This window comes from Danio rerio, chromosome 6 (genome assembly GCF_052040795.2).
Source record: "Danio rerio strain M-AB ecotype USA chromosome 6, GRCz13ab, whole genome shotgun sequence".
Classification (NCBI taxonomy): domain Eukaryota; kingdom Metazoa; phylum Chordata; class Actinopteri; order Cypriniformes; family Danionidae; genus Danio; species Danio rerio.
The window spans coordinates 53,253,993-53,273,930 of NC_141026.1; the positions used below are offsets into that span (position 1 = coordinate 53,253,993).

General features: G+C 35.1%; 1 protein-coding gene across 41 annotated transcripts in view; it reads right to left on the reverse strand.

Annotated features, from left to right (window-relative positions):
* Nucleotides 1-19,938, reverse strand: part of ptprt (protein tyrosine phosphatase receptor type T) — a 518,156-nt gene that overhangs the window by 203,714 nt on the left and 294,504 nt on the right. For all 41 annotated transcript variants that reach the window (XR_015494170.1, XM_087258056.1, XM_087258053.1 and 38 more), the window contains one exon: nucleotides 12,042-12,151. Coding sequence is in view for 40 of the 41 variants with exons in the window: in XM_087258056.1 (XP_087114182.1) it covers nucleotides 12,042-12,151 (110 nt within the window). In the remaining variant the exon portion in view is untranslated. The remainder of the gene's footprint in view (nucleotides 1-12,041; nucleotides 12,152-19,938) is intronic.

Sequence of the window (19,938 nt, forward strand, 5' to 3'; positions counted from 1 at the left end):
GCGTTTATACAACAGTTTGACGGCATAATTGTGTATATAAAAACAAAATCAAACACGAAGAGTCTCAAAAACCCTTTTGTATGAGGAACTACTTTCTTCCGTGTTGGATTCAAATCATAAGCTGACAGTTAAACAGCTGAGCAAGCATCTTTTAAACTTTAGATCTGTAGTGTCTGCTTTTTGCTGGCTGTAAAGAGGCTGCACAGATGCTGATATTACTTAAATATATCACAGCTATCAGCCAATCAGATTGGAGAACCAGACAGAACTGTTATACATATACTGCTATATAGTATAAATATATAGGTTAGGGTTAAAATAAAATACAAAAGACAAATAAGTTAACAAATAACTACCAATACCAGACCTTATACTTGCACCATAATAAACTATATGAACAATAAATCAACATGTTATTGTTACTGTAAACTTTTAAGTTATGCGACATTCATCTTGATGCTCAAAGTCAGTTTAATGTAATGCAAGTATGTTTTATGCTCATTTGTGCGCTATGGCATTAGCAATATGCCTTAAGAATTCTGAGTAGCTGCCTATGTAATCGGATTAAAACAAACACTTCTTTTTCCATTTTAACTTTGCCACAGAATGCAGTAAGTCGGCAGACAGACAGTTCACTACACCATAGAGCAGGGATGAAGTCTGCTGTGACACTGTCATACAATATTCCTTTAATCAAGAGAGCAGAGTAGCAAAACGTCACCCTAGAAAAAGAAAACAAACCTGCAACCACACTTAAATCTGTCACTTCTATAAAGTTTAAAGCAATTAAACATCAAAAATTCACTACCCATTTAACTTTCAACCCCTTTAGAAAAAAAGGAAAATCCAAAATCCAAGATAGCTTATACATTACAAGCAGAACCGGGAAATGCAATGCAACTATAAACCCAAGCTGAATTGGTAAGTCATTTCTCGGCAGGAGTCTCCTTCAAGCCAGCATTCTCCTGAGATTTACATTTGGTAAACAGACACACTGAAAACACAGAACATTTCGTATTTTCTAAGTCTGAGAATGAATTATGAGGGGTTTGGAATGGCAGAAAAAATGAGGGCCCACATAATTTAGTGTAAAAAATAATATCTCGTATTACACTCAAATTTGCAAGCATAAAACAGCAAAAAAAAATCTGCAAAATAATGAAAATCAACCAACTAACCAGAAATGAACTGCAATGCATTGATATTTAATGATGAATATTTCTAAAAACAGTAAGTGTTCTGCACAAACAATTGAACTTTTACAGAGTAAAAAACACATAGACACCACATGCAGCACACATGGAAGGTATGGAAATGAAACAAATGCAAAACAGGAAATATGTTTGGACCACTGTTATTTTTTATATCCCTCAAAATGGTCTATAACATAAATGGAACACGCATGGAACAGACAGAACACAACTGAAACACATTGAACACAAGTGGACCACACATAAAACATAGAACACCAATGAAACACACATGAAACATAGATAAAACACAAATTGAAAACACACATGGAACACACATAAAACACACATGGAACACACATGGAACAGAAAGAACACACATGAAACACATGGAACACATATGGAAAACACATGAAACACTAACAGAACACAGATGAAACACAAATGGAACACACATGGAACACAGACATAACTCAAATTAAACACACCGAACACAGATAGAACACATATGAAACACTAACAGATCACACATAAAACAGATGGAACACTCATAAAACAAACATGGAATACAGATAGAACACAAAAGAAACACATTGAACACAGATGGAAAACACTCATAAAACACTAACAGAACACTGATGAAACACAAATGGAATATATATGGAACACTGAAACACATTGAACATAAACACATGGAACACACATGAAACACAAATGAAACACACATAGAAAATAAACAGAACACAGATGAAACATAAATTTAAATCACACGGAACACACATAGAACAAAGTTTGAACACAAATTGAACACTCATGGAACTCAAACAGAGCATAAATTAAATGCATCGAACACAAATGGAACACATGAAACTCAAACAGAACACACATGGAACACTCATGGAACAAAGATGGAACACAAATGAAACACATCGAACAAAAACAGAACACACATGAAATAAATGAAGCACACAGTAAACACAAACAGAGCACAGATTAAACATAAATGTAAATCACAGGGAACACACTTGGAATAAAGATGGAACACAAATGAAACACATCGAACACAAACAGAACACACATGAAACACAAATGGAACACATATAACACAAAAAGAATGCAGATGAAACACAAACAGAAATAAAACGGAACACACATGGAACACAGACAGAACATGAATGAAACACATAGAACACAAATGGAACAAAGGTAGAACATTAATGGAACACAGATGAAACAAATGGAATACACATGGAAAACACTTGGGACAAAGATGAAACACAAATGAAACACATCGAACACAAACAGAACACAAATGAAATACAAACAGAAATAACACGGTATACACATGGAACACAGATGGGACGCACATAAAACTCAAAGAGAAGCACACATGCAACACACATAATACACAAACTGAATACATATAAAACAGATGAAACACTAATAGAAATAACATGGAACACAGATGGAATGCACATAAAACTCAAATAGAAACACATGGAACACACATAATACACAAATGAACAGACATAGGGCACAAATGGAACACAAAAAGAACACAGATGAAACACAAACAGAAATAACATTGAACACACATAGAACACAGATGGAATGCACATAAAACTCAAATAGCACACATGGAACAAAAGATAGAACACACATGGAACAAACATGGAACACATCGCACACAAACAGAAGACACATGAAACACAAATGCAACAAACATGGAACATAAATGGAACACACATGGAACACACATGGAACACACAAGGAACTTAAGGATTTGGAACAAACACAATCACTTGTTTTGAGATTAAATTGCACCAAAACCACATGTTCTATGCATGTTGAGCTCAGGCAGGGAAGAGAAAACAGAAAATGTCTAAACACTCAGAGAAATACATTTTTGTCATTGCTTCACAAATACACCTCAGAAAAAAGAAGAATATAGAATATGCTCATGGATATGTTGTTTACTTGCTACTAAAACTATGAATATCTTTAAAAAAAAAAAGCCATAAATCTCACAAACTTTGTCAAATCTAGTGACTAGCTCATTGCATCAACCCAGCACCTTGTCAGCACAACTTCTTTCCTGTCGGCGAGCAATGAAAAAGAATGTCTGCTGTTTGGGAAAAAATAAAGAGTACTCGAACCCCACTGTCTCATGATACATGACAAACGTGAATAAAAACCGCACTCTCGACATTAACCCAGATTTAGACCTTCCTTTAGCTGTCTCTAGACCAGACGTACAAAACCACAAGCCCATTAACCGGGTTTAGCCGCTCTAGAGAGACAGGGGTTACTGGTTCTCTTAACTCAAGTGCTTGCATCTCAACTGCTTATTGGTGGAAATGAAAACAACAGCATGAAAAGAGGAGGGATGAGATGTGCACAGGTTTTCCTCCATCCCGTAAGGGCAGAACAGGTTGTTTATCTTCGTTAGAGGTGAAAACCATCCACTCTACTTTAGCACACAGAACGACAGCTCCTTGCTTTAACTTATTTACACAGAGAAAAAAAAATAAAGAAGAGGTGTTTATTTCTAAAAAGCCTTATGGTGGTCCTATAATACATCAGTCAAAAGATTGTGATTGGTAAGAGTTTTAAATGTTCTTAATAGATGTCTCTTATACTCACCAAGCATGCATTTATTTGATAAAAGTAAATAAATGTTTGAAATACAACATTATTACAGATTAAAACGACTGTTTTTTTATTTCAATATATTTTATTTTAAAATGTAATTTATTGCTGGCATACAAACCTGAATTTTCGGCACAAATGTGCTGCTCAAGTAAGATTTCCTGTTAATATCAATTGTACAGAAAAGATATGTGTTGCTAAACATTTTTTGGGGCAACAGTGAAACAGTTTTTCACTATTATTTAAGATTTATTAAGTAAAACAAATTTTTAAATAATTAAATAATAATATAATATAATATAAAAAATATAATATAATATAATATTATATATATATATATATATATATATATATATATATATATATATATATATATATATATATAATTTTTTTATTTCTTTTTTTTTATTTTTTTCTTATTTTTAGTTTTTCTTTCTTTCTTTTTTCATTTAATGAATTTTCACCCTCAATTTGGATTTCAAGAGTTCACACTTTATTAGATATTGCTTGACAACTGTTAGCAGGTTTGGCATGCTGTCCCAGGAGAGAACCCTGAGCTCGGAGATAGTTGAGCCCAGGGCTCCCACCAGGTCCATAGGGCATGTGAGGGGAGTACGAGATCAAGTGGTTCTCGAGAGCTCCCCTTTTTAAAGGAGGAAAGGAGGAGAAAGGGGGTGGATGGGGGGTTTCTTCGGAAAACGAAGATAAGGGAGTAAGATCTAGCTAGGCTATTTATAGTAAGTTAGGATAGATCTGATTGGCTAACTAATGAGTGTAGATAGGCGGCCAGCTGCAGTCAATTATATCACGTGCTCCTCTCGAAATTAGTTTAAAAACTTCACTCAAAAAATCTATTTGTCTATTTTAATGACTTTCTAAATATTCTATTAATGCATACATTAGATGTTTTTTTTACAATAAGTACCACAGTTTTACCATCAGACTAAACATCAATTTACAGTGTTGCATGATACAAATAGCAGTTTACAATGTCTATCAGGCAGCATTGTAAACTAGCATATGATAGCATCTGATGGTAAAACTATGATTCTTATATATATATTCTTATATAAACATATTATATATATATATTTATTCTTATATATATATATATTAATTTATTTATTTATTTATTTATTTATTTATTTATTTATTTATTTATTTATTTATTATTTTAAGTCCCGGCAGGGTCAGTTAGCATTTCTGTGTAGAGTTTGCATATTCTCCCTTTGTTTGTGTTGGTTTCCTACGGGTGCTTCGGTTTCCCCCACAGTCTAAAGACATGCACTATACTGTAGGTGAATTGAATAAGCTAAATTGGCTGTAGTGTATGTGTGTGAATGAGTGTGTATGAGTGTTTCCTTGTAGTGGGTTGCAGCTGGAAGGGCATCCGCTGTGAAAAAAATATGCTGGATAAGTTAGCAGCTCATTCCGTGGTGGCCACCCCTGATGAATAAACAAACTAACCCAAAGGAAAATGAATGGTATTTAGATGATACTAAGAAAGAATGTCATGCCATTGTTATTGTATCAGGAAAAATATAATACCTGGTACTTTATACTGAGCTTATGGTGTCAAACTATACTATAATAGTGAAAAAAAACAACATTGAAATGTCTAAGAGTGCCCGCAGAGAATGTAAACACTACGATCCACCACTCCCCCAAAGATAAAACCATCAGATATGTTCTCTCTGTAAACAAAGTGGGTGGTTTGTTTCCATGCAACTCTTCAGAAACAGCAGACGAGACACAGCGGAGGGTGGAAGACATCACGTCATCGCAAACTCACAACATGTCACGCAAATTAAACAAAACAAAGATCAAGGACTAAACACCCGGCGTGTGCTGAAATGTTCCGCTATTTACTTGTCCTCATTTGCATGGAGATAAAGGGAAGAAGAAAAAAATAAAGAAGCAGGAGGACAAAAGACACCTTTCCCTTTACACATCTCACTGTTGATTAATAAGGAGCTGTTGAGGATCTTCTCTGTCTTTCCCTGCGCCTTTCAAACACACACACACTCTTATTTTGTCAGCAAAGCAATTAGTTTCTGAAAGGCTTTGATGGTTTGATAACAGGAGGCTGTTGTGAAGAAATGAAGGGAGAGAAAACAGACAGAGAGAGAGAGAGAGAGAGAGAGAGAGAGAGACAGACAGAGGGAGAGGGAGGGAAATTTGATCAAAAGTATGGATTTTGATGCAGGACACATCTCAGGTACTCAGAAACTGATCTGAAACCCTTGGCGCTGTGTGTTTGTCTCATATAAGCAGATGAGGACTGTAGTACGGAAGTCTGTTTAAGATTGCATTAAAAGAACTATAAAAAAGTTCAACTTTATTTTGTTAGTGTTTGTGCTCAAAGTTGGCATGAAACAAAAGTTAAGAGTGTTATTATTCCTCTATTGTGACGTACATACACTTGAAACAGTCCTGAAGTGAGAAAAAAGGTAGGGCAGCGCATGATTTTGTCATATTGGAATTGATTGGACTATTTTAAAATGGGTGTTGCTGACTAAATGAAGGAAGATTGACGAATAGATGAAGGCAGAGCACTGGCGAGGCAGTGGCGCAGTAGGTAGTGCTGTCGCCTCACAGCAAAAAGGTCGCTGGTTCGAACCTCGGCTCAGTTGGCGTTTCTGTGTGGAGTTTGCATGTTCTCCGTGCCTTTGCGTGGGCTTCCTCCGGGTGCTCTGGTTTCCACAGTCCAAAGACATGTGCTACAGGTGAATAGGGTAGGCTAAATTGTCCGTATTGTATGAGTGTGTGTGTGAATGTGTGTGTGGATGTTTCCAATAGTGTTTTTAAAAGCCAATGTAAGAGAAAAGTGCACTGCGAGCTAGGGATGTAACGGTATTGTAAATACCGTCATACCGCAATATTAAATTTTTTCGATATTACCGAAGTCGCATGACTCGGTAAAACTATAGGTCTTCTGAGAAAATTTGCTCAGGCGAATGAAGCGAACGGGAGGTAGCTGAAACTTCATTTCCCATCAGCCCCGGCGTGGCCATAATCCTTTGCGGTCTGTTGTCGCTACAGATCCAGTAATGCGGAAATGGAGTGTGCTGCTAGTAGCGGAGATGAAAAAAAGATGGAAATGATCGAACCTAAAGCGGGTGTTGTCGCCGCGCGCGTGCTAAATAGCGGTGCTGTCGCGCGCGTTCTGATCAGCTGTGTTGTGGCGCGCGTATTGTAAAGCGCCGAGGGGGGGTTGAGCGCGCATACTCAAGAGAGGTGTTATCGCGCGCCTACTGAAGGGCTGGACTGGACGGAGGTTGTGTCGCGTCGCGGGGGCACTTTTGATCGTTTTGGAAGGGCATTTTCTATCCAAGACTAAAAAGGGCATGTACACTGCACAGGTTAAGCCCTATGTGTGCACGTGCCTGCAAGTTGGGGAATACGACTAATAACAGTCATGGGGACTGCAGAAACACAGCACACTGTTCAGATTGATGCAGATATTGACTTTTACAGTAAAGAGACCTCTATCTCACTCATGGCTTGTCCTCTCAAGTGGGGGAAAGACAATGCACAACGTCACCCACTGCTGTCAACATGGGCCAAGTCATATCTCTCTTGTCCCAGAATCCTCAGTCCCAAATGAGAGGGGTTTTTTCTGTTGCAGGGGACATTGTAAATACCCAGAGATACCAGCTTTTACCAGATTATAGTTATATGATAATTTTCCTTTAAACCCATCTCTATCTAAGTGAGTGATTAAATGTTAAATGTGATGAGTTTTTAACAATACTAAATTGAAACTTTATTTTTTTTACATGGTTTAATAATTTTTTGTTATTAAAATTGAAGTTCCTGTTTCAAAGCTTACAGATAGATGGCTAATTTGTATGTCATTGACACTTTTGGCACTTTTTTGGAGTATTTTCAAAAGTTTTTTTTTTCCTGTAAATGATTTAATAAATACCGTACCGTGACATTCATACCGAGGTATTACCGTACCGTGAAATTCTGATACCGTTACATCCCTACTGCGAGCACATAGGTTTACCTTTATTTTACACTACTTGTCTTTCCTTTGTGGAAGTCACAAACACACTACCAACAAAGTGAGCTATACCGAGCAATCTATACACACCAGAAAACTTGTGATTATGCAGATAAACATAACTGTTAACAAACAATACATGTTGTTAAGTTGATTTGTGGCATTTACTTGGTGTTGTGCAAAGAACTGCATGGTAATAATCCTTTTTGTGCAAAACAGTTTTGGTCCCAAGTTTCCTTGCTACTTTTTGAAATGTATTATAAATGTTTCAGTGTAACTGATAAAATGGTTTTATTTATGGATTGAATCTCTGGATTATTGGAAATTGTAAACAAATTTTCATGGATTTAAAAAAAAATTATGATCCCCTCACTTCTACACAGAGTAATACCAAAGCTATTAAGACATCCCTACTGATGGAAGAAAATACTTAATGTACATGATTATTTTTGTTGTTAATTCCCTTATATATTGTTTTATGTATAATTCTGTACTCCCCTGTTTAATAAATCAAAAAATCATTTTTTTGTTGCTAATATGGCCCAGTAAATATTATTAGTGTGAAAACAAACAAATGTTGTGTACGTCATACTGACCTGTAGTGTTCAGTGGTTTTCATTCCTTAATTTTTCTTCGGCTTAGTCTCTATTTCAGAGGTCAACACAGTGGAATGAACCGTCAACTATTCCAGCATATGTTTTATGCAGCGGATACCCTTCCAGTTCTGGGAAACACCAATACACTCTCACATTCGCACACATACACTAAGGCCAATTTAGTTTATTCAATTCACCTATATCGCATATCTTCAGACTGTGGGGAAAACCAGAGAATCTGGAGGAAACCCACGCCAACACGAGGAGAACACGCAAACTCTTTTAAAAAAATGCCAACTGACCCAGCCGGGACTCGAACCAGCGACCTTCTAGCTAGCGACCACTAAGCCACCATCCCATCCGTGTTGGTGTTATACACAATAAAACAATTGATGCTGCCTTTAATTTTTAAGTTGAACTAACAAACAAATTGAACTCACAATATATTAAACTAACTCAAAGCACTAAAACCATTATTATCATGTCATATTTTGGTGCAGGATTTCAAAAGATTACATGTGCAACACACATTTTTCGACCAACCCAAATTAAAACAATGTTTAATGTCTTTATAGCAGCCCCCGTGAGTTCAAACTTTTCTAAATCGGTGGATCTTCCCACATCAAAAGCGAATCCTATTGTGACCCTTCGGCTGCATTCATCTCTTCACCTTCCGCTTCTGCCTTTCAGCTCTTTGTCCTACATCTAATTTGTCTGAATGGCTAAAAGCGAGCAGAGGAGGCACACGACTGCTCAGATCTCCCGGATAATTCTATTGGACGCTTCTAATTAAATCAATGAGGGCTATTATAGCAATTATCCGGCCAAATGGGAGCGCATTGTGTCCGCTCGATACATTTAGTAAATTCTGTCAATCTTCTTATCAGCAAGACGGCACATGCAGTAACCCCCAGTTTAATGATGTACCTGGATATGCATGGGGTTTCTCTTCCTCATCAAATCAAAGAGATAGCGAGGCTCTTTCGTGGCTCCAGCCCACAAAAAACACACACATTAAAGCAAAATCTGAAGGTAATTTGTTTTTGTCAAGCCATGACTTCATTTCCCTGCTTGTAACGTGGATGTTCTGTGTACTGACTAATAAATAATGAATTTGCTGGATATCAGGGCCGTCAAAATAAATTTCTTTCAACATAAAAGAGCAAAGATTGTTCCAAAATGAATCCTTATTTATAAGCAACCATAAACAAAAAATCAAACATTCTTATTTGCTGCTCTGTTATGATCGATTTTTATTTGCTTTCATTCATTAATAAAGCTTTATATTATAAACGTAACACATTTTGTTCTACTTTATATTTCTATGGGGAAATGCTTTTCATGAAAACAAGGTCAAATATAACAGCATTATTTTTAAAGTAAAATCTTTGGTAGTTTGGTAGTAATGTGTCCTTTTATATCCTCTAGTGTGCCTTTAGAATCTTGATTGTTGATTGTCAAACATCATTTACAGTAGTCTTAAAGGAACATTTTAAAATAGGCTCATTTTACAACTAAATAGCTAAACAGGTTACCATTTTTGACTCCATCAAGGTCTGGTGAGAGTACTTTTAGTTTAGCTTAGCTTAGCATAGATCATTGAATCGGATTTGACCATTAGCATATCACTAGAAAATAGAACCTAAAGTTAATTGACAAACTTTGATGTTGGCTTGAGAAAGCCAACATGACTGTGCTGGAACTTGCGGTGTGAGTGCAAAGCACACCTGAGTCTGAAACTGAAGACGAGATGTGACTTTCGAGGGACTGTTTCATATGGATTTATTAAACATTCTTACTGTTCAATGAACACAAACTGTCGTAGATTATTAAAGATGCAAACCCCTCACTGCACGACAGCTGCACCTTTAGCAAACCTCCTAATTCCTGCAACACGAGGACTTTATGATTGTTTATGAGCGTCAACAGAGGCTGATCTGTTTGGTGAAATATTTGACTGTGTGTCACCGCATCCCAAATGACTAAAACAATATAACTAAAGAAATCTCCACTGTGCTGAGCAAAAGCACTTACTGAACAGCGTGTCATCAATAACGTAAGCTTGCCCTGATCAAAATGTAATGTGAGTATGGGCCGTCAGGGGAGACGGGAGGGGGGACAAGCATGCTTCGGCCTGGTTCAAGGCAACTGTACATAGTGTAAGTATGGCCTTTGTAGAAGGAAGGCAGGTGGTGAAGACCTGATGGGGGGGGGGGGGGGGGGGAGTTTGGTCCAATGTTAGGTCCCTATATTTTAAATAGAAGTTTCTTTACCATTGTGAGTCAATGGCCAAATTTGGGGCACTCTTGCACACCAGGGGTACAACTTACACCCCAGTTTAATATGCAGATTTACACAGCTTGGCAGCCTCTTCAATTGTGATCACATGTTTTTAGGAATTTCTCTTTCAAAGCTATGATGCATCAAATTAGCTCCAATGTTAAGTCAATGGGATTTTTCAGAGTTTCCGGGTCACACTCTTGCACACACACACACACACACACACACACACACACACACACACACACACTACGGCCAATTTAACTTATTCAATTCATCTGTACCGCATGTTTTTGGACTTGTGGGGGAAAACTGGAGCACCCGGAGGAAACCCATGTGAACACGAGGAGAACATGCAAACTCCACACAGAAACGCCAACTGACCCAGCCAAGGCTCGAACCAGTGCCCTTCTTGCTGTGAGGCGATAATGCTACCCAATGCGCCACCGCGCTGCCATGACTATACTAATAAAAAGTAACATTTAAAAGATTTCAGAAAGATACTGATGACTGAAGAAATAATCAACTGAAATTCATACTTAATTCTGTGTTATTTATGACCCATTTCAGCATCTATATTGCAATATGCACTTCTGCAATAGCCACATCACAGGATATGTAATGTTAAGTAGGGCTTATAGTTGACCAGGCCCATTGTTTTTTGTTTTGTTTTTAAAATGGAGGCTGCCTTTATCTGTTTTTTAAGGACTGTATCCCTATGAACATTTCAAGATACTTTAAAGCATTCAAGCACAAGAAATTGTACTTTTTTAAACTTTAATAAAGAAACTAGTGTTTCTTAGATTTTTTTTTAATTTCTGTACCTGAAAATAGCTTGACAAAAAAAAAAAAAAAAAAACATTACCCAGCACTTTAGCCAGGGCATCAGTTGCGTAAGCCATATGGCGGAATAGTTGACAGTTCATTCCGCTGTAGCTACCCCTGATAATCATGGAGTAAGCCGAAGAAAAATGAATGAATGAATGAAAAACTAAACTATTTGTTTATCATTTTTATGCATGATTCAATTCTCGATTGCAATCAATCTGAATTACTAAACACTTTCCAAACAGAGTTCTTCAAAACATCTGATGAAACTGTATTCATATCGTACTATTTATTGCAGAAAAGCAAAATATTGCAATGTCAGATTTTTCCAATATCATGCAGCCCTAAAAGGGGCCCAAAAAATGTCCCCAAAGGGTCAAAGATTACAGGTGTTGCTGTACTACTGATATTTGGTCCCCAGAATGCAAGAAAAAACAAGTTACACACACACATTACAAACACACAATTTTAGATTCAGCATTTTCTCACCTCATAGAGAGTAATGACTCCATTTGTTTCGTTCGGGGCCTTCCACTGCATGAAGATCTTCTCCTCATATGGTCCCGTCTGAATAGACTCCATAGGAATGGGGCCAGGAACTAATAAAGACAAACAAACACACATTTAGCAACACCAAAACACATCTACAAATCAAAACATTTAGTTAACATTCTCCCATCTACAATGCAAACGCTGCACCACAACATCAACAGCTTGATCTAAAACGTGACTACTTTAAAAACAGAAGTGACGTAGCCTGACAGAAATGGCTTGTGTTGCTGGGTAGAAGGCAAATCGAGGCGGTTGGGGATTGGCTGACTACAGAAGTAAAACTATGTCAAACACACCTCAGCCGCAATCTTCTAAGTGTGAATTGTAACAGCTTTGCAACCCTTCGGTAGCGAGAGGTGTTAACAAGTGCTACGAGTACAAGTGTGCGCATTTGCGTGTGTCTATTAGCATATTTTCGTGCACACGTCCCCTCTGGCACGCTTTGCAAGTTTTCCAAATATACTCTTGCTAGAACATCATTAACACCCTAAAAACCTGTTTTCGAAGATGTCATCATCCATAGACAGCTTCATCTCACTCTCATATGCCAGCATAGCATTTTAGGAGATGATATGACTTGACGATTTCAGAAATTAGGTATGCTAATGTGGTTATTTTGGCAGATTTTGACAATTGTCTATGCATTAAGTTATAATTGAAGCTGGTGGTCTTTCATTTCTCTGAGGTTGGTTAGTGTCTTTGACTTGACTGTTAGCGATGACACACTAATGAGTCAGACCATTCCTGACAGCGTGGCAAAAAGAGCTAATGACTTAGCTAAAAGGCCGTTTAGTCCAACTTAGCAGCCCCGGTGCCGTTGTTTGCTTTGCAAGTCGTGGCTAATTGGGAGGGCAGATTAAAGAGGCGAGGGCGAACGAGAGAAGAACCTTGGGCACAAACACATTCACTGGCAGTCATCTTAAATGGTTAAGAAAAGGCTTAAAATGACTATCGCTCATGAAAAGATTTAATTTACACAGAAACTTGAACAGCTAACTCTATTATTGCACAACAAGAAATGAAGGAAATTTTATTGCTAATCTTATTTGTGTTGCCAAAAAAAAAGAACCAATAAACAAATCTAATCTGATTATTTCTTAATAGCTGTTTTGGGTAACTAACTAAATGTTTGTAATGTTCTCAAATAGTCCTTGAAACTTATTGTTCAATAGAAAACGACTTGAACTAATATTATATATTTAAAAATAACATTGTTTATGTTTACTGTAAGGATTATTACTGAAATTTGATGCTTTAACAGCTAAAATAACTCCTAATAATACCTGTCAACATTGGGATATGAAAAATCATCAAGATTAAGATGTTTTTATTTATTCATTCATTCATTTATTCATTTATTCATTTTTTTTGGCTTAGTCTCTTTATTAATCCGGGGTCGCCATAGCAGAATGAACCAACTTATCCAGCACATGTTTTACGCAGCTGATGCCCTTCCAGCTGCAACCCATCACTGGAAAACCCATAGACATTCATTCGTACACACACATACACAATGGACAATTTAGCCCTATTCACCTTTAGCGCATGTCTTTGTACCTGTGGGGGAAAGCGGAGCACCTGGAGGAAACCCATGCAAACGTGGGGAGAACATGCAAACTCCACAAAGAAACGCCAACTGACCCAGTCGAGTCTCAAACCAGCGACCTTCATGCTGTGAGGCGACAGCACTACCTACTGCACCACTGTGTTGCCATACCAAACGATAATGAACGTAAAAAAATTGACAACGCGTCTAGACAAAAAAAATTAAAAATTCTACTCATATTTGGATGTTTTGTGTGCTTACAGTGTGCTTAATCATTAGTAAAAGCAGAAAAGTCATTTAGTCCTTAAATTTAAGATAATCCACTCAACTTTATTTATATGTCACCTTAAAACAACATGAATGTTGACCAAAGTGCATCACAAACATAGCAAAAATACTAAACATTCAAAGAGACAGGACATTATATACTACAATAAATTTAATTACTAAAAATATATGTAAAAAATATGTACAGTCAATGAGTCCTAAAAAGAAGAGACAAATTTATATCAGTAAACCAAAGAGAAGAGGTAGGTTTTGACTGATCTTTTAAAAATGCTAAATGTAGGTGAAGCTCTAATTTTTAAAGGTAATGTGTTGCAAAGTTTTGGAGCATAAACTGAGAAGGCTCTGTCTCCTTTTGTTTTCAAGCGGGACTTAGGAACAAACCTTTTTTAAAAGATGTTTTAATCTAATCTTAAAATACAAGCACTTTGATTGAGAGCATTACAACTCCTGAAATCGTATAGATTATATCATCCTCTTTAACCCACTAATGTCATTTTCTTTCAAATATGTAACCGATTTACAATTTAACGTCCACATGAGTTGTTAGCTCAACATTAATCCGGCTTACGCTGGAAAAACATTCTATCTGATCATTTCCATTGTGTGCTCATTAATAGTTCAAAAGGCCCTTAATCACTATTAAAAGCCTTAACAGTCAGTGGCATTTACTCTTCAATAGGAAAAGAATTGAGCTAATCAAAGAAAAGGTGAAAACTGCTCTCTCGCTGAGGTGCTCGATGTCAGATATTATTCAGCAAAGTGAGGCCAGGGAAATTATATTTTCAACAATTCCTCAAATAGCTTGATTGGGCACTCGCCAACAAGCATATTAAATCAGTTACAATGAACAATAATTAGATCCAATCCTCCGTCCACTATCTTTTCCACCATATTAACCATGCATGTGGGTGAAACGCTGCTTTACATATTAATCCAGCTGATTAGCTAGCTTCTCATGGAGACTTTGAGTGATGTTTCATTAAGTTTGAGTAGAAATAAGTACTTTTTTCTTTCTCTCTTTAAAGTCCACATGAACCGAAAGCTGGCACCATTTGTTTTTTATATTGTGACTAGGGTGGGTGTAACGTGTTTCACAGTAACGTGCTATTGCATTCTAATTACAATTTTGGGGAATGCAGTGATGTAACGAATTAAATGTGTGGAATTTGATTACAGTTCCTAAAGTTTGTGTAATTAAGTTACTTATGTATGGGATCAAATTCCCATAATGAGGTCACGGGTAGGAAAAAAAATGTGCGTAAATCAAGGATTTAATAGTCATAACGGATTTTTCATTAGTTTTTATTTCGTTTTGTTTACCATTGTTATACAATTACTTTCCTAATTACCCTATCCTGGGATGTGTTTCCCAAACAACAACGTAAGTCATGGCTGAATTATCATAGTACAATGCATCGTTTGGGAAAAGACCGATGTAGTGATGAGTGTTTCCCTAAAACCGTAGTCTCTCTGTCGCAGATCCATAGTTTGAACCACGTTATAACGTAAAACACCCATAATAATGCTCTAAACTGGGTGGTAACAACTTCTTTAAAGAAGAAACCTATCATTTCTTTGTGCAAACTATATTGTTTTACATGCACACGCATTTAAAAAAACAACAACATTAGTTTTAGTGAAAACATGCACTCGTTTCCCAGATTAATTCAAAAATAGATGTAAACTGCACATATAGGTCCCATGTCTCCTTTACTAATATTATTGAGAACATTACATATTATATTTTAAAACATAAAATCACTTACAAAAGCTAACATGTATTCTAACATAATATATAAATCATATAAATGAATAAATGTATAAATAAATAAATAAATAAATAAATAAATAAATAAATAAATAAATAAATAATGAGGCTATTTATTAAAAAAGTGAAATGTATTATTTATTAGAAAATGAAAAAATTCTACTTTAATAATAATAATAATAATGATGATGATGATGATTGTTGTTGTTTTTGTTGTTGTTGTTGTTGTTGTTCTTATTATTATTATTATTATTATTATTATTAAGTAGGATATAGTTCATTTATTTTTTAAGTCTAAATTTTTATAATTTGACACATGCAAACCACTGCAGAAATGTTTTAACCAAAATGCCCATGTCATATACAGTACAGATACTTGATAAATAATCTACTATAAATTAAAAGCATTACCGCATGCTGCTTTTTTTTTTTTTTTTTTTTTTTTACAAGCTTTGGAGACATAACATAAACTCTGCTTTTAGATAACAGGTCACCTATAGCTTTTGTCATGAGCCACAGCTGTGTTCAAAATGACATCAATGTTTTCAAAGTGCACAAAGTGAAGGGCGCGCAATTGTCAATATAAAATTGCTAAAACTGAACTGTAAAAATACTTTGAAAGCAAATTACACCTAAGAGAGATGACCTTTTTTAATAATTCCTGTTTAATTGTTAGAATGTTCTAAATGAATAGGGCATATTGGGGATAACTGGGAATAGAACACACCCAGGAACTATGTTTCTACCTACAGCTCCAGAGGTGTAGTTGCAGGCACACAAGTTTGTGACGCAGTTTGCGAATGTTTGTTGGAACGATGGATTTGCAAAATGCCAAAGTTGGCTAATCATGGTTTTGTAAACGCACCCATGTTTAGTTTTGATTTCATGTGTACTTTAAGTTTAAATGTGTTTTATAGTGTCTCCAAATGAATTGTTCTTGTTTATGCTTATTTCTGGCGAGCAGGTTTCAGTATGTACAGGGCTTGTTGTTGTTGTTGACCTAATAAGGTAAAAAAAAAACCTGCCTGCGCTCCTCATGTTAATTTCTCCCTCCTGCAATTATCACCATATAAGGTTACACAGAGAGACCAAACTGCTCCACTATTGATATGTTGCAGCTGTCTGTCAATTTGCTAACACAAAGGACAGCAATTACAGGTTTTCATATGCAAAAAAAAGCAAAAAAAGGAAAAACATCAGACAAGAGCAGATTCTGAATAACCAACAGAGTTCTATCCATATCAAAAACCAGGCGCATCAAAAACATGAGAATAAAAAGGGTAAGAATTGAATTATACGCTATAATCTAATAATCTAAGGCCTGACAATGGGCTTTATTTTTATTGCTCAGCATTTAAAAAACAAGCCGAGAGGAATTAATTGTAAATGGAGTCTGAGTGCTTCCCTCTGGGATATTTTCAAATTAAGCGCCGCTCGCAGACGCTGGAGAAAACACGGTGTCTTTTCATAGACTGTGAAGCTTTAGCGTGCTCTGTGCTGAGATTTGCTTTTAACTGCAACACATCAATGGAACGGATGGATTAAAGGAAGATGGCTTTCATCATCTTTGTTTCATATGTGTTGCTTTTCTTCGGGAAGAGCGAGACTACAGCCCAGCAATTCTGTGTGTCCATTTACTTTTCAGAGCGTATCTGACTTCTAGTGATTCACAACTGCACAATACTGACAATCTCATATGTAGAAATGCAAACACTTTTAGCGTGAGCGTTAGGACTGCTGAGATCGGAGAGGATGCATTATTAAACCATGAAATCCTACTGAGATAATGTTCATAAAAGATTTCTGCAATAATCATGGTTAGTTACACCATTACTGAACAATTTAATATGCACAAGAGTTTTAGTTAAATATTGAGTCATTTAGGAATTGCAGAATGCAAAAAATGCTTTTCTTACTTCGAGTTTTCGTCATGTTTCTAGTACAAATAGAATAGCAAATATTGTCGTGTTTTCAAAATTAAGTCAAAATGAAGTGAGTTTTTCTTTACAGGCAAAATAATCTGATAATGGGTAAGCTAAATATTTCTATTTCAAAGAGAAAACAATATTATTTTGCTAACCACATTGGCAGATTCTTTAGCTAGTTTAAAGGAAAAAAAATCACTTAATTTAGATTTTTTATTTATGAAAACAAGACTATAATTTTTACTTTTCTTCTTTATTTAAGATTTTAGAAACAAAAAAATCTAATTAATAATATTTTTTGCAACAACTTTGTGTTGTTCTAAAAAATACAATCCACAAAATGCCTCATTTGTCACTGTCTTTAAACAACACATTTCTGATAGTCAACATTTACTGAATATAAAAAGATTTTAAAAACTCTACAGATAACTATAACTATATACAGGTAAATTGAGACAATTCAATCAGATGATATAAAATACAATTTCACTAAACATGTATGACATTTGTCAAAAAAAAAAAAAATAATACTGTAAATAAAAGCTGTTCTTTTCAATTTTAAATGAGCCCAGAAAAAATATGGCTTTATCACAAATATATTTATAGCAGTTTTCCATATTGATAATGAATAAAAGAATTCTTTATTTAAATTAAATTAAATTAAATTAAATTAAATTAAATTAAATTAAATTAAATTAAATTAAATTAAATTAAATTAAATTAAATTAAATTAAATTAAATTAAATTAAATAAATAAATAAATAAATACCAGCCATATTTAAAACAAGAATCACTTAATGACACATTAAAATAGCTTATTTAAAGATCATGGTGCTGCCCTAAAATACTAATTGTCTTTTTACATATTTTTCTGTCCACTATGCCTCTCTTTAATCCAACAAGACATCCTAAACAAATCAAAAGGTAATAAAAATGGTCTTATACTTTTCTACATTTTAATAAGGTACAGGTCAAATTAAGTATGTCGAATGGTAATTATTTTAATGGTAATTATTGTACAATTATTACTGGCATTTTATTTCCACTAAAGAAAATCAAAACAATAAAAATGCCACTTGTATTTAGTATGATTTGTTTTGTAAAAAAAAAAAAAAAAAACATTAAAAAAACTGTTTGTTGATGCTAAAATGACACGTTCAATGAAAAAAAACAATTCTTACAGCTTTGTTAAATCAAATCAAACGTTCACGTCATCTCAATTTATATAAATTAAACAGTCAAAAATTATTAAGTTAAACTTTGTATAATTTAAAAAACATTATATGAAGCCTGATTAATTATTAAAATAAGTTCAAGTAACATAAAAACATTTACTGAAAAAAACAAAACAAACATCTCCTGCTCATTCAACCTACTTATTAGTTGAACCAACACAAATTTTGGGGGTGAGTGTGGGGGGGCTTAATTGTTTTTTGTTTAATCCACTTAATTAAGGATCACGTTTTATTGACATGACATAACTTTTTTACAGTGTACAGTACTTAAACCGCAACTTGTATAAAGCTCCATATCATCACAGATTAAATCTCTACTGTTAGTAGTCAAATGCATGTGTATACTTCATTACTAATATTATCAGTAAAATCTGTGCTCTAAAAAAAGTCTGAAATCACTAACTATACAGTGATAATTACACAATTAACATATGTTTCCTTTATATAATCATTTAAACAACCCTGGAATAACAACTCTACTCCACTAATTAGAAAATTACATCCCTGAATTGAAAAGTGCTTCTTTAGCTTTCGTTTATTTTTAGGCATCTTTAATCATGAAAAAGAACTTAATTGTTCCTATTATATATTCTCATGCTGAATGATAGAAAGACATTTGCTATGAAAAATAAAACAAAGAACTGAGTTTGCTTTTCTACTACTTTGGGAAAATCTAAATCGTCCCATTTTTGACTAAAGCACAAAAGTAAATGACCACAACTGAACAGCGTTTTCCTCAAAGATCACTGAATTTCCTTCCGCGGGCTGTGAAAAGCTTCAGGATTGCATTCAGCAAAACAAACAAAAAAGCAAAACACATGACCACTTCAAGACAAAGACTGAAAAAACAAAACCAAAGGCCCTTCAGCGCTTAAGAACCAGAGGTAAGAGTCATTCATCAGAACATTGGATAATTGAAATAATAGGCCGTTGAACTGTTTGAGAACCAAGAAAAGAGCTATGTAATGTTGTGAAACCAATTAGCCGAAAGCAACAACCATCAACAATATATTTTAACAGAAGAGCACCTGACAGAGAATACCAGCAATGAAAGGACATTCGGTTAATAATA